The sequence below is a fragment of the Bos taurus genome, chromosome 20 (genome assembly GCF_002263795.3).
Source record: "Bos taurus isolate L1 Dominette 01449 registration number 42190680 breed Hereford chromosome 20, ARS-UCD2.0, whole genome shotgun sequence".
NCBI lineage: Eukaryota > Metazoa > Chordata > Mammalia > Artiodactyla > Bovidae > Bos > Bos taurus.
Genome location: NC_037347.1, coordinates 40,078,806 through 40,093,397, shown reverse-complemented (window position 1 = coordinate 40,093,397; position 14,592 = coordinate 40,078,806). Strand labels below are relative to the sequence as shown.

Here is a 14,592-nt window from a genome sequence, read left to right as displayed (position 1 = left end):
GATTTCCTAGAATTTGTGATTCACTGCAGTCTGATCATGCTCTGCTAACCAGGCTTAGGTTCTTAAAAGAAAGTGAACAGGCAGAGAAAGAAAAGCAGTAAAAAGTTTAACCTTAAAACTTCCAGTGTACCTAAGGAATAACTCATCTGACGGTCAGAGGAAGAGATACTTGGTATTTTTTAAAGTGGTGAGTGTACAAATGCATTGCCCATATTTTTTGACATTTATCTTGAAAAAGCAGCAGTTCTACAGATTACTACAGACCCACACGTCACCCTGGGGACAGGGGAGGTCACCAGTCTGAGTTGCCAAAGTCAGCAGGCTTTTAACGCCAGAGTATCAGAGAAGTGAACCCAACACTAAATCTGGAGAGACATTCTCTGTGCAAACAGACATCTCCTTCCTATTTGTCAGGCCTGCTGCTCCTTCAAGCCAGCCTGACACCCCAAGGCCCTACTTCTCAATGGCACAGTGATCTGGGGCCATGCGGCTGGCTTCATCCCAACTCACTCCACCCCCAGCTTTGGCTCTATCCTGTTCTTAAAAGAAGTCTCCAGCTTCTAAAGGCCCTATTCATCTCCTTCAGGTTTTTTGTTTTCCATCAAAGACTTTGGTGCAATCTCCTCATCTGTGAAATTAGTATAATAGTAACAGTTGCCAGGGTTGCTGTGGGACCTAAATGATGATGACGACAATGATAAGAATGAGAATGATACTGACAAGTAACACTGATGGAATGGTTTCTACAAGCCTGACTATGCTGACCATTATGTGAATTAACATGTTTGATTCTCACAGCAACACCAGGAAGTAACCATTCTTATCCCCGTTTTACCAAATGAAGAAATGGAGGCACAGACAAGAAAACTACCAGGGCTTATACGGCTAGGAAGAGGCGGGAGTAACTATAAATCTGTGCTTGCCATGATGTCAGCTGCTCACAGAAGCAGGAGGGAAGAGAGCAGTCCCTGGCCAACTGTTGAGCAGGGAGGTCACTGAACAAATTGGTCTTAAGTGGAAAGGACTAAAAGGCCAAGTTTGAATCTGAGTCCCTGAGAGACAACAGGAGTTCAAAAGATAGGATAGGGTCATAAAGTGAAGATGAGAGTTTGATTCAGGGCTGGAGGGAAGCAAGACAGGAAAGAGAGCAAATTGGTTCATATGTGAAGCCACTCTGATTTCTTGGCCCACGATGTCTTAAAAAGCATGGCAAACCTTTCCAGCTCATGGTTTTGTGTATGTGTGTTTCCACTGGTCTTAAATATGACCCTCTATTCCTTGAGATGTCTCTAGGATGCTCCAAAATGAGTATCATGTCAAACTTACCCTCAAAATGTGATAGAATTCCACAGGGGTTTTCACATGGCAGTAACTGAGAAATAGAACCCTGCTCCAGTAATCTTACCTGGAAAATTCCATGGTCAGAGGAGCCTGCTGCTGCTGCTAAGTCGCTTCAGTCATGTCCAACTCTGTGCGACCCCGTAGACGGCAGCCCACCAGGCTCCCCCATCCCTGGGATTATCCAGGCAAGAACAGCAGAGTCGGTTGCCATTTCCTTCTCCAACGCATGAAAGTGAAAAGTGAAAGTGAAGTCGCTCAGTCATGTCCGACTCTTAGTGACCCCATGGACTGCAGCCCACCAGGCTCCTCCATGGGCTACAATCCATGAGGCCACAGACAGCCAGACACAACTGAGAACTTGTGCAACTGACACAGAGGAAGTGTATTTTCCATATGGAGGTTAACCACCAAGTCTCTTGAACCCAGCACAGAAAATGAAAACCCAAATGGTGTGAGCTGCCAGGCAGGATTTTGAATAAGGAAGAAGAGAGTCATAGGAATTCACTGATGGCAGAGACCTACCTCTGTGTCCCCCACCTCATGTCTCTCTCCACAGAGCCCCAGAGCCATCTCTCTAATGTTTCTCTCTCCACTTCATCTCTCAGTTTGGAATCATCCAGGTTTCACAGGATTAGATCCATATCCCATTAGGGGTCATAGGCTTGTCATGACTTGGCCACTGTTGACCCTTAGCTTCACCCACTGACTGCTCTCACTCATTCATTCTTTCCTTTATCTATTCTAAACCAGTGGGGCTGAGTGGTGAGCAACACCAGTCCCAGCCTCTGCACATAAGTCCCACACACTAATGCAGGAGAGTGCATCAGGCCAAGAGATATAAAATTATAACTCAAATAGGTGCTACAAAGGAGAAATGCAGTGCTGTGGAATTATATAATAGAATATTACTGGGCATGGATCTCAAGGAAGGCTTCCTCAGCCAAGTGACACTGGAACTGAGATCTGAAAATGAAGGTGTTAACTAACTGAACTCCACAAGAAAGATAGACTGAACAACAAGATGAGCAGTAGGAGAAAGCATGATGAATAGAAAACTATCACTCTATCCTAACAGCAAGTGGGACACAGTAAGAGTTTAGAGAGGGAATCAGGAAAACACTGGATTGTTTTAAATCAGGAATATGCTTTGGGAAGGAAGTCAGGAGAGTAGAGATAATCAGATTAGCATTTGGAGATCATCCTGGCTACAATGAGAAAACAAGATCCAAAGGAATCCAAATAGAACAGAAAGTATATACAACTAGAACCCAGGGAAGAGACAACTGGTCCTGAATTTAAGTGATGTAAATGGAGTTGGTCAGAGAAAACTGGCAGTACCTGATGATGGGCTGGATTTGGGGTGGAGGCGGGAGGAGGAGGGATCATGGACAACTTCTAGGTTCTTAGCTCCTACAACTGGATGCATGTTGATGTCACACACAGAGACGCACAACACTAGAACAAGACCAGGTGGGAATGGAGGTGGGCAGGTTTTGATTGGCTATTTTCTCTCCTGCCTCCAGCGCAATCACACTGTTTCCTTTTTTCAGAACAAGTGACATCAGTTTGAAGTTTTCTACTTTGTGCGTTTGTGCAGGAGATGCTAAGCTCCTTAGAATCAGGAACTAGGACTTAGATTTGTGTTCGTACCTTCAGTGGCTAACACAGCATTTGACAAAGAGTTGATGCACCACCACTGGCTTCTCATTTACAGATGAAGAAAAAGGAGGGATGCAGCTGTGATGGGACTTTCTCAGTTACCCACGGGATAATGACAGAGTTGGGATGATGACAGAGTCAGGACTCAAACTCAAGTCCCCTGCTCAAGAGCAGTCACCTCTCAACACCTCACACTAAACTTTCTGCCTGTGGTGGCTGCTGCTGCTGCTAAATCGCTTCAGTTGTGTCCGACTCTGTGCGACCCCATAGACAGGAGCCCACCAGGCTCCCCTGTCCCTGGGATTCTCCAGCAAGAACACTGGAGTGGGCTGCCATTGCCTTCTCCACTTGTGGCTGCTACCTCGATGTTAATTAAGGAGTCATTACTGCTCTTTCTTGGGCTGCTTATTAGTCCAAGTTGTGAAGAACAGCTCTGTTTTCCGAGAATCAAGAAAATGGGAACTGTTAACCACAATGCTCCAGTGGGCTGGCAATTCTGTTGTCAAACTGTGAACCCTGTGCCACTTGGAGATTCTATAAAAGCTTGAATGAGAAAGACATTTCGCAATTGGGACAAAGGAAGCTGTGGCTATTTTACAGCAATTCATGTGTGTCTCGTTGCACTTGCCAAATGAGGATGGAAAGAAAAACAATGTAACTGTGATAGGGCCAAAGAGGTAATGACCAATCAAGTTTTTTCAAAGGATTCCACTGGCAGTGACACTTCGGTGTCCTTGTTTCCTGAAAATGAAGAGTTGCAGGGTTCAAAGGGGTCCAGTCCATGGAAACCACATATTGAACTCCTACTAAGGCTATTGTTGAGACTGTGAGGGTAAAGGTTTTTCCTTTCTACACTCAGGAGAACCTTCCTTCCCCCCACTGCCACAACCATGGCTAAGCATGCATATATGTTAGACCATTTTACAAGAGTGAAGATTTGCCCTACAAGATTAGTCAGTCAGTTCAGCTGTTCAGTCATGTACAACTCTTTGCAACCCCATGGACTGCAGCAAGCCAGGCTTCCCTGTCCATCGTCAAATACTAGAGTTTGCTCAAACTCATGTTCATTGAGTTGGTGATGTCATTCACCATCTTGTCCTCTGTTGATCCCTTCTCCTCCTGCCTTCAATCTTTCCCAGCATTAAGGTCTTTCCTAATGAGACAGTTCTTCGCATCAGGTGGTCAAAGTATTGGAGCTTCATCATCAGTCCTTCCAGTGAATACTCAAGGTTGATTTCCTTTAGGGTTGATTGGTTAGAACTCCTTGCAGTCCAAGGGACTCTCAAGAGTCTTCTCCAACACCACAGTTCAAAAGCATCAATTCTTCAGCACTCAGCTTTTTTTATGGTCCAACTCTCATATCCATACATGACTACTGGAAAAACCATAACTTTGACTAGATGAACCTTTGTCAGCAAAGTGATGTCTCTGCTTTTTAAAATGCTGTCTACATTTGTTATAACTTTTCTTCCAAGGAGCAAGCATCTTTTAATTTCATGGCTGCAGTCACCATCTGCAGTGATTTTGGAGCTCAAGAAAATAAAATCTGTCACTGTTCCATTGTTTCCCCATGTATTTGCAATGAAGTGATGGGACCAGATGCCATGATCTTTATTTTTTTAATGCTGAGTTTTAAGCCAGCTTTTTCACTCTTCTCTTTCATTTTCATCAAGAGGCTCTTTAGTTCTTCTTCACTTTCTGCCATAAGGGTGGAATTGTCTGCATATCTGAGGTTATTGATATTTCTCCTGGCAATCTTAATTCCAGCTTGTGCTTCATACAGTCTGGCATTTCACATGATGTACTCTGCATATGTCATGAACATCTGTCTATAGTTCTTCAGGTACTCTATCAGATCTAATCCCTTGAATCTATTTGTTACTGTATAATTATAAGGGATTTGATCTAGGTCATACCTGAATGGTCTAGTGGTTTTCTCTACTTCTTCAATGTAAGTCTGAATTTGGCAATAAGGAGTTCATGATCTGAGCCAGTCAGTTCCCAGTCTTGTTTGTGATGACAATATAGAGCTTTCCCAACTTCAGCTGCAAAGAATATAATCAATCTGATTTCAGTATTGACCATCTGGTGATGTCCATGAGTACAGTCATCTATTATATTGTTGGAAGAGGGTGTTTGCTATGACCAATGCGATCTCTCAGCAAAACTCTGTTAGCCATTGCCCTGCTTCATTTTGTACTTCAAGGCAAAACTTTCCTGTTACTCCAGGCATCTCTTGACTTCCTACTTTTGAACTCTAGTCCCCTACAATGAAAAGGAAATCTTTTTTTGGTGTTAGTTCTATAAGGTCTTCATAGAAGTGTTTGACTTCAGCTTCTTTGGCATTAGTGGTTGGGGCATAGACTTGGATTACTGTGATACTGAATGATTTGCCTTGGAAACGAACAGAGATTATTCTTTCATTTTTGAGACTGCACCTAAGTACAGCATTTCAGAGTCTCGTTGACTATGAGGGCCACTTCTAAGGAATTCTTGCCCACAGTAGTAAATATAATGGTCATCTGAATTAAATTTGCCCATTCCAGGCTATTTTATTTCACTGATTTCTAAAATGTCGATGTTCACTTCTGCCTTCTCCTGTTTGACCACTTCCAATTTACCTTGATTCATGGACTTAACATTTCAGGTTCCTATGCAATATTGCTCTTTACAGCATCAGACCTTGCTTCTATCACCAGTCACATCTACAACTGGGTATTGTTTTTGCTTTGGCTCCATCTCTTCATTCTTTCTGGAGTTATTTCTCCACTCTTCTCCAGTGGAGAAGCACTTCAGGCACCTACTGACCTGGGGAGTTCATCTTTCAGTGTCATATTTTTTTGCCTTGTCATACTGTCCGTGGGTTTTCAAGGCAAGAATACTGAAGTGGTTTGCCATTCTCTTCTCCAGTGGACCACATTTTGTCAGAACTCTCCACCATGACCCATCTGTCTTGGGTGGCCCTACATAGCATGGCTCATAGTTTCATTGAGTTAGACAAGGCTGTGATCCAATTGATCAGTTTGGTTAGTTTTCTGTGATTGTGGATTTTATTCTGTCTGCCCTCTGATGGAAAAGGATAAGAGGTTTGTGGCAGTTTCCTGATGGGAGGGACTGGCTATGGGGGAATTTGGGTCTTGCTCTGAAAGGCAGGGCCATGCTGAGTAAATCTTTAACCCAATTTTCTGTTGATGGGCGGGGCTGTGTTTCCTCCCTGTAGTTTGCCCAAACTATGGTAGGGGTAATGGCAGTAATGGCAATTATCAAGTATAATTTTCTTCCAAGTTAGTCAAGCATAATTTTCAAAAACTTAAAAACATAATTCTCATACAGACATATGGTGAGCAGATGTTCAAGATTTACTTAACTCACTAATAAGGAGATAAGCAAGATGGCAAAACTGGATTGAAAGCAGATACTAAAAACTGAGGCAATGATAGTAAAAAAACAAAACAAAACAAAAAAACAGAAAAACAAAGAAAAGGATGCTGAACTAAGACTGCTAAATTATATACACAATTATGTAATGGGCCACAGAGCAATAAAACCATAATCTTTGTAGTTATCTTCTCAGCTGGACACAAATCCTTTCCATCTCTACTTGACAAAATCCATTTGTATTCTATCAGCTTCCTGAATGTTATCACCTAACTTTACCATCAGTTCAGTTAAGTTCAGTCGCTCAGTCGTGTCCGACTCTTTGCAACCCCATAAATCACAGCATGCCAGGCCTCCCTGTCCATCACCAACTCCCAGAGTTCACGCAAACTCATGTCCATCGAGTTGGTGATGCCATCCAGCCATCTCATCCTCTGTCGTCCCCCTCTCCTCCTGCCCCAAATCCCTCCCAGCATCAGAGACTTTTCCAATGAGTCAACTCTTCACGTGAGGAGGCCAAAGTATTGGAGTTTCAGCTTTAGCATCATTCCTTCCAATGAACACCCAGGACTGATCTCCTTTAGAATGGACTGGTTGGATCTTCTTGCAGTCCAGGGGACTCTCAAGAGTCTTCTCCAACACCACAGTTCAAAAGCATCAATTCTTCAGTGCTCAGCTTTCTTCACAGTCCAACTCTCACATCCATACATGACCACAGGAAAAACCATAGCCTTGACTAGACGGACCTTTGTTGGCAAAGTGATGTTTCTGCTTTTCAATATGCTATCTAGGTTGGTCATAACTTTCCTTCCAAGGAATAAGCATCTTTTAATTTCATGGCTGCAATCACCATCTGCAGTGATTTTGGAGCCCAAGAAAATAAAGTCTGACACTGTTTCCCCACCTATTTCCCATGAAGTGATGGGACCGGATGCCATGATCCTCATTTTCTGAATGTTGAACTTTAAGCCAACTTTTTCAATCTCCTCTTTCACTTTCATTAAGAGGCTTTTTAGTTCCTCTTCACTTTCTGCCATAAGGGTGGTGTCATCTGCATATCTGAGGTTACTGATATTTCTCCTGGCAATCTTGATTCCAGCTTGTGCTTCTTCCAGCCCAGCATTTCTCATGATGTACTCTGCATATAAGTTAAATAAGCAGGGTGACAATATACAGCCTTGACATACTCTTTTTCCTACTGGGAACCAGTCTGTTGCTCCATGTCCAGTTCTAACTGTTGCTTCCTGACCTGCATATAGGTTTCTCAAGAGGCAGGTCAGGTGGTTTGGTATTCCCATCTCTTTCAGAATTTTCCACAGTTTATTGTGATCCACACAGTCAAAGGCTTTGGCATAGTCAAGAAAGCAGAAATAGATGTTTTTCTGGAACTCTCTTGGTTTTTTGATGTTCCAGTGGATGTTGGCAATTTGATTTCTGGTTCCTCTGCCTTTTCTAAAACCAGCCTGAACATCAGGAAGTTCACGGTTCATGTATTGCTGAAGCCTAGCTTGGAGAATTTTGAGCATTACTTTACTAGCGTGTGAGATGAGTGCAATTTGTGGTAGTTTGAGCATTCTTTGGCATTGCCTTTCTTTGGGACTGGAATGAAAACTGAACTTTTCCAGTCCTGTGGCCACTGCTGAGTTTTCCAAATTTGCTGGCTTATTGAGTGCAGCACTTTCACAGCATCATCTTTCAGGATTTGAAAGAGCTCAAGTGGAATTCCATCACCTCCACTAGCTTTGTTTGTAGTGATGCTTTCTAAGGCCCACTTGACTTCACATTCCAGGATGTCTGGCTCTAGGTGAGTGATCACACCATCATGATTATCTTGGTCATGAAGATCTTTTTTGTATTCTTCTGTGTATTCTTGCCACCTCTTCTTAATATCTTCTGCTTCTATTAGGTCCATACCATTTCTGTCCTTTATCGAGCCCATCTTTGCATGAAATGTTCCCTTGGTATCTCTAATTTTCTTGAAGAGATCTCTAGTCTTTCCCATTCTGTTGTTTTCCTCTATGTCTTTGCACTATTCACTTAGGAAGGCTTTCTTATCTCTCCTTGCTATTCTTTGGAACTCTGCATTCAGATGCTATAGCTTTCCTTTTCTCCTTTGCTTTTCATTTCTCTTCTTTTCACAGCTGTCTAGACCATAACCAAACAAATCTACATCCCCATAGAGTGAGAAGAGTCATGCTAGCCACTGAAAGGATACATAGTCTTCATTTTGCCTAGTTTCTAAGTTTGGGTTAAATCTTTTTAAAAAACATTTACAGAAAGGGAAATAATAGGTATTCCATGATACCAAAGTATGTCTTTCGTGACTAAGGCAAGTGGTAGTGGAGAGAGGAAGGAAAAAGGATAAGGCTTCAGAGATCACTGACATTAAGATCTTCTATTGTGGAGGCTTCCACACAGAAAACATTAAAACTTGCCTTGAGCATTTTGACCTCAGGTCTCCTATTTGCAAAATTCAGACTTTAACTGCAGAAAGTAGTGAAAATCACTAGACCATTCAGGTTTGACCTAAATCAAATCCCTTATACACTGGAAGTGACAAATCAAGGGATTAGATCTCATAGAGTGGCTGAACAACTATGGACGGAGGTTCATAACATTGTACAGGAGGCGGTGACCAAAACTATCCCCAAGAAAAAAAAAGGCAAAAAAGCAAAATGATTGTCTCTTAGGCCTTACAAATAGCTGAGAAAAGAAGAGAAGTGAAAGGCAAAGGAGAAAAGGGAAGATATATCCATCTGAAAGCAGAGTTCCAAAGAAGAGCAAGAAAGGCTTCATAGGTGAACAGTGCAAAGAAACAGAGGAAAGCAATAGAATGGGAAAGACTAAAGATCTCTTCAAAAAATTGAGACACCAAGGGAACATTTCATGTAAAGATGGGAACAATAAAGGACAGAAATGGTATGGACCCATCAGAAGCAGAAGATGTTAAGAAGAGGTAGCAAGAATACACAGAAGAACTATACAAAAAAAGGTCTTAATGACCCAGACAAAAGAGGTCTTAATGACCCAGACAACCACGATGGTGTGATCACTCACCTAGAGCCAGACATCCTGGAGTGTGAAGTCAAGTGGGCCTCAGGAAGCATTAGTACAACAAAGCTAGTGGAGGTGATGGAATTCCAGCTGAGATATTTCCAATCCTAACAGATGATGCTGTTAAAGTGCTGCACTCAATATGCCAGCAAATTTGGAAAACTTAGCACTGGCCATAGGACTGGAAAATGTCAGTTTTCATTCTAATCCCAAAGAAGGGCAATGCCAAAGAGTGTTCAAACCACCACATAATTGCACTCATTTCAAATGCAAGCAAGGTAATGATCAAAATCCTTCAGGTAGGCTTTAACAGTATGTGAACCGAGAACTTCCAGATGTTCAAGCTGGATTTAGAAAAGCAGAGGAACCAGAGATGAAATTGCCAACATCCATTGGATCATACAAAAAAACTAAGGAACTGCAGAAAAACATCTATTTCTGCTTCATTGACTATGCTAAAGCCTTTGACTGTGTACATCAAAACAAACTGTGGAAAATTCTTAAGAGATGGGAATACCAAACCACCTTACCTGCCTCCTGAGAAACTTGTATGCAGGTCAAGAAACAACAGTAAGAACCAGACATGGAACAATGGACTGGTTCCAAACTGGGAAAGGAATATGTCAAGGCTGTATATTGTCACCCTGCTTACTTAACTTATATGCAGTACATCATGTGAAATGCCAGGCTCGATGAAGCACAAGCTGGAATCAAGATTGCTGGGAGAAATACCAGTAATCTCAGATATGTAGATGTCACAATCATAATGGCAGAAAGAAAAGAGGAAATGTGGAGCCTCTTGATGAAAGTGAAAGAGGAGAGTGAAAAAGATGGCTTACAACTCAACATTCAAAAAACTAACATCATGGCATCTGGTCCCATCACTTCATGGTAAATAGATGGAAAACGATGGAAACAGTGACAGACTTTATTTTCTTGGGCTCCAAAATCACTCTGGACTGTGATTGTGGCCATGAAATTAAAAGACGTTTGGTCCTTGGAAGTAAAGCTATGACAAATCTAGAATATGTGTTTAAAACCGGAGACATTACTTTGCCAACAAAGGTCCATATAGTCAAAGCTACGATTTTACTAGTAGTCATGTACAGATATGAGAGCTGGACCACAAACAAGGCTGAGCACCAAAGAATTGATGCTTTCAAATTGTGGTGCTGGAGAAGACTCTTAAGAGTCCCTTGGACAGCAAGGTCAAAGTAGTCAATCCTAAAGGAAATCACCCCTGAATCTTCAATGGAATTACAGATGTTGTAGCTGAAGCTCCAATACTTTGGGCACCTGATGTGAAGAGCTGACTCATTGGAAAAGACCATCATGTTGGGAAAGATTGAGGGCAGGAGGAGAAGGGGGCTACAGAGGATGAGATTGTTGGATGGCATCATCAACTCAACGAACATGAGTTTGAGCAAACTCTGGAAGATAGTGAAAGACAGGGAAGCCTGGCATGCTGAAGTCCATGGGGTCCCAAAGAACAGGACACAAATGAGCAACTGAACAACTCCTGTTAATGGAGATTTGAATAACGCCCTTCTTTATCCATCTCAGCTGCTGGTTAAGAGCTATAGATTTCAAAGTCATTTCACCAGGTTGGATGGTTCATTCAATCATCAAATTTCACTTAATTCATTTATTCATTCATTTATGCCCAGGTACTGTGTTAGATGCTGGAGATAAAGCCAAGAATAAAGAAACATATTTACTGCTCTATTGGAAGTCACATTCTGATGGTGATTGAGATAAGCAAGAAAAAAGTAAACAAATACACAGAATATTAATGTATTCTAGAAGCTGTATTAAGAAAGGAAGTAAACTCCATTCTGCGATGGAGAATGCTAAGTGGGGCCAGCTTTGGGAAGGCTGGTCATTGAGACCTCTCTGAAGAAGTGTCATTTAAACAGAGGCCTTGGAGTTCACAAGGTGCCAGCCATGAGCAGAGCCAGGGGAGGGATGTTTCAGGCATTGGGAACCTCAAGTGCACAGGCCATGAGGCTCAAGAATGCCTTGGGTGTTCTAGAACCTATATGAAGTCCTGTGCAAAGTGGTGAAGAAAGGCAGAGTGACACACAGAAAAATGGGAAAGTGGAGGGAGGCCAGATCATGAAACTCTCCACAGGACAGAGTAAGAAATGCTGAAACTGTTCTGTGAAAATGAAAGTTGCTCAGTCGTGTCCACCTCTTTGTGACCCCATGGACTATACAGTCCATGGAATTCTTCAGGCCAGAATACTGGAGTGGGTAGCCTTTCCCTTCTCCAGGGGATCTTCCCAACCCAGGGATCAAACCCAGGTCTCCCACATTGCAGGTGGATTCTTTATCAGCTGAGCCACAAGGGAAGCCCAAGAATACTGGAGTGGATAGCCTCTTCCTTCTCCAGGGGATCTTCCTGACCCAGGAATTGAACTGGGGTTTCCTACATTGCAAGCAGATTCTTTACCAACTGAACTATCAGGGAAGCCCAAAAATCTGTTAAATGTTTGGTGCAGTGGAGCACCTCAATTTGTATTTAAAATTTCCACTCTAAACTGCTATATCAAGATTGGATTACGGTGGTGGTGGGCGGGGAGGAGTTACAACAGGGAGAACTTGAAGGATTCCACTGTGGTAGAGATGATAAAGGCAAGCAATGATAAAGCCAAAACAAACACAATGACTGTGGAGATGACTAAGAGTGGGTGATTCGGAGATGCATTTTGAAGGCAGGAGCACTGTGGGCTTTGCTGCAAAATGTGCAAGACAAGAAAGGAAGGTGGATCAAGGATGATTCCCAGACTTCTGAACAGTGCAAAGTAGCACTGCTTACTGAGATGGGGAAGGGGAGGGCTGGAGAAAGGCAGGAGGCAGAAGTGAAATGCTTTGAGCAGAGAGTAACCGAGAATTCCATTTCAAACTTTATTAAGTTTCCAAGTTCAAGTAGATTAGAACACATCCAGGTTGAGATGCTGAATAAGCAATTGGATATGAGTCTGGAGCTCAAGTAGCAGGTCTAGGCTGGAGGTATCAGTTGAGTCTCAGCATGGCCATGCTCTTTAAGTCTCTGAGGCCAGATGGAATCCCCGAGTAAAAGTGCAGAGAGACGAGTGGGCCCAGAACAGAGACATGCGTTACTATGCAAGAGGGAAATAAGCACTAAAAAGGTTCAATATCTCCACATCTCTTTGAACTGTTTGAAATCCCTCAGTCAGAACATGATTTAATCCACTTTGGAATATTCTTAGGCACTGCTATCAAGCTGATTTGTGAGTTACTAGATACAAAGACTATCAGATTCCAAGTATGTATATCTTGGAAATGTTCTCCATCTCCCACTTGACATCCCTGAATTCCCAAGAAAATAACACAGATGGGCTTCCAGACATCTTTCTGGTACCCTCTTTCTTGTCCATCAACAGCTGTTCTGAAGATAGGAGGTAAGGAGTGTGAAGGGCATCCCAGGTGGCACCAGTGGTAAAGAACCCACCTGCTAATGCAGGAGATGAAAGAGATGCAGGTTCGATTCCTGGGCTAGAAAGACCCCTCGAAGGAGGAAATGGCAACCCACTTCAGCATTCTTGCCTGGAGAATCCCATGAACAGAGGAGCCTGGTAGGCTACAGTTCATAGGGTCACAAAGAGCTGGACATGGCTGAAGTGACTTAGCATACCAAGGAGTATGAGAATCTAGGTTGGAAGAGTGGTGGGGAAGCTATGCCTTACCTCTTCTTCTTCAAGTAGAATGAGCCGAACCACGACGATGTGAATTGCATTGCCAATGCTTGGGTTATGGAACAACCCGGTGACCTAGAGTCAGAAAGGGAAAATCATTAGTCTCAGGTGAATAGAGAACAGATAAATACTGGAGGAGGAGAAAAATAGCACTGTAATGCATTTGCAATAATTCCTTATCTTATAGTCTGAAATTTTTGGTGGAGTTCAAAGATGAGTAAGACATGACCAACTGGGAAGGCAGAAAACATTACAATGCAAAAGGGACACTTGAAATTAGGGGTCATTAACTTTATTCCAATTCTAGCTCCAACTATCTTGAAGAAATAATGTTCCAGTTCTTTGCCTCAGTTTCCTCATTTGTGGAAATTCTTATATAATTTCCTATATAAACCAGTGAGAAAAAATCATACTAAAATGATTCAGTCACTTGATAAATAAGTACTAGAAAACGTACATGATAAATTACAGGTTTTCCTAGGATACATGTTTTTAAGAAGAACAGCAATTTACTTTGAAGTTCCATCCTTAATTAACTAGGCATGCGTGTGTTTAGTTGCTCAATCATGTCAACTCTATGCGACCCCATGAACTGTAGCACACCAGGCTCCTCTGTCCATGGGATTTTCATAGGTTTTCACAGGTAAGAATACTGGAGTGGGTTGCCACTTCCTTCTCCAGGGGATCTCCCCAACACAGGGATTGAATCCACGTCCCTAGGATCCCCTGCATTGCAGGTGTATTCTTTACCCACTGAGCCATCAGAAAAGTTCAACTAGGTATGGAAAATATTTATAAATATAAATACAAATACTATATATAAAAAAGATTATATATTATAGATGTAGGACCAGGGAATTCTGTGGCAGTCCAGTGGTTAGAACTCTGCCCTTTCACTGCCAAGGGCCCGGGTTCAGTCCCTGGCTGGGGAACTAAGATCCCACAAGCTGTGCAGCCAGACAAATTAAAAAATTAAAGAACATAAAAGGACCACAAAAAGGTCTCTTATTTCTTATTTGGGGGGTGGAGCATTTCTAGTGATATCTATTCACCTGCTGCCCATGCGCCCACGAGGTCTGACATACCATGTTCATGATGGTGAGGATATAGGATTCCACGTTCTCCCTCCCGTGGTACTCAATCATCTTCGTGTCGGCCACCACCAACGTCTCCACCCACCTCTCCTTGCTGATGGAACGCCGAGAGAGGCTTCTGCCTCGCAAGTGGCTCCTCTCCCACTTCTCTCGCAGTAGCTCTTGTTTCTGGGAGGTGCCAGGACTGTCTAAACATTAACCAGAAGATAATGGGTTCATTCTCTATGTCTCTCACATACTACTCACTTACGTTCATAAAGATACAAGGCTGTAAGTTTAAGTTGTGTTTAATAATGGTCAAATACAACATTCTTATCTACATGATTGAAATGGAAGAATACCATTCT

The 14,592-nt window shown here is 42.5% G+C and overlaps 1 protein-coding gene across 1 annotated transcript in view; it reads right to left on the bottom strand.

Moving 5' to 3' along the window:
• The window catches only part of ADAMTS12 (ADAM metallopeptidase with thrombospondin type 1 motif 12), a 390,694-nt gene that overhangs the window by 170,685 nt on the left and 205,417 nt on the right, over positions 1-14,592 (bottom strand). Inside the window, exons 4-5 of the mRNA NM_001192609.3 lie at positions 14,237-14,433; positions 13,143-13,226 (exon numbers count right to left, since the gene is read on the bottom strand). Coding sequence (NP_001179538.1) covers positions 13,143-13,226; positions 14,237-14,433 — 281 coding nt within the window. The remainder of the gene's footprint in view (positions 1-13,142; positions 13,227-14,236; positions 14,434-14,592) is intronic.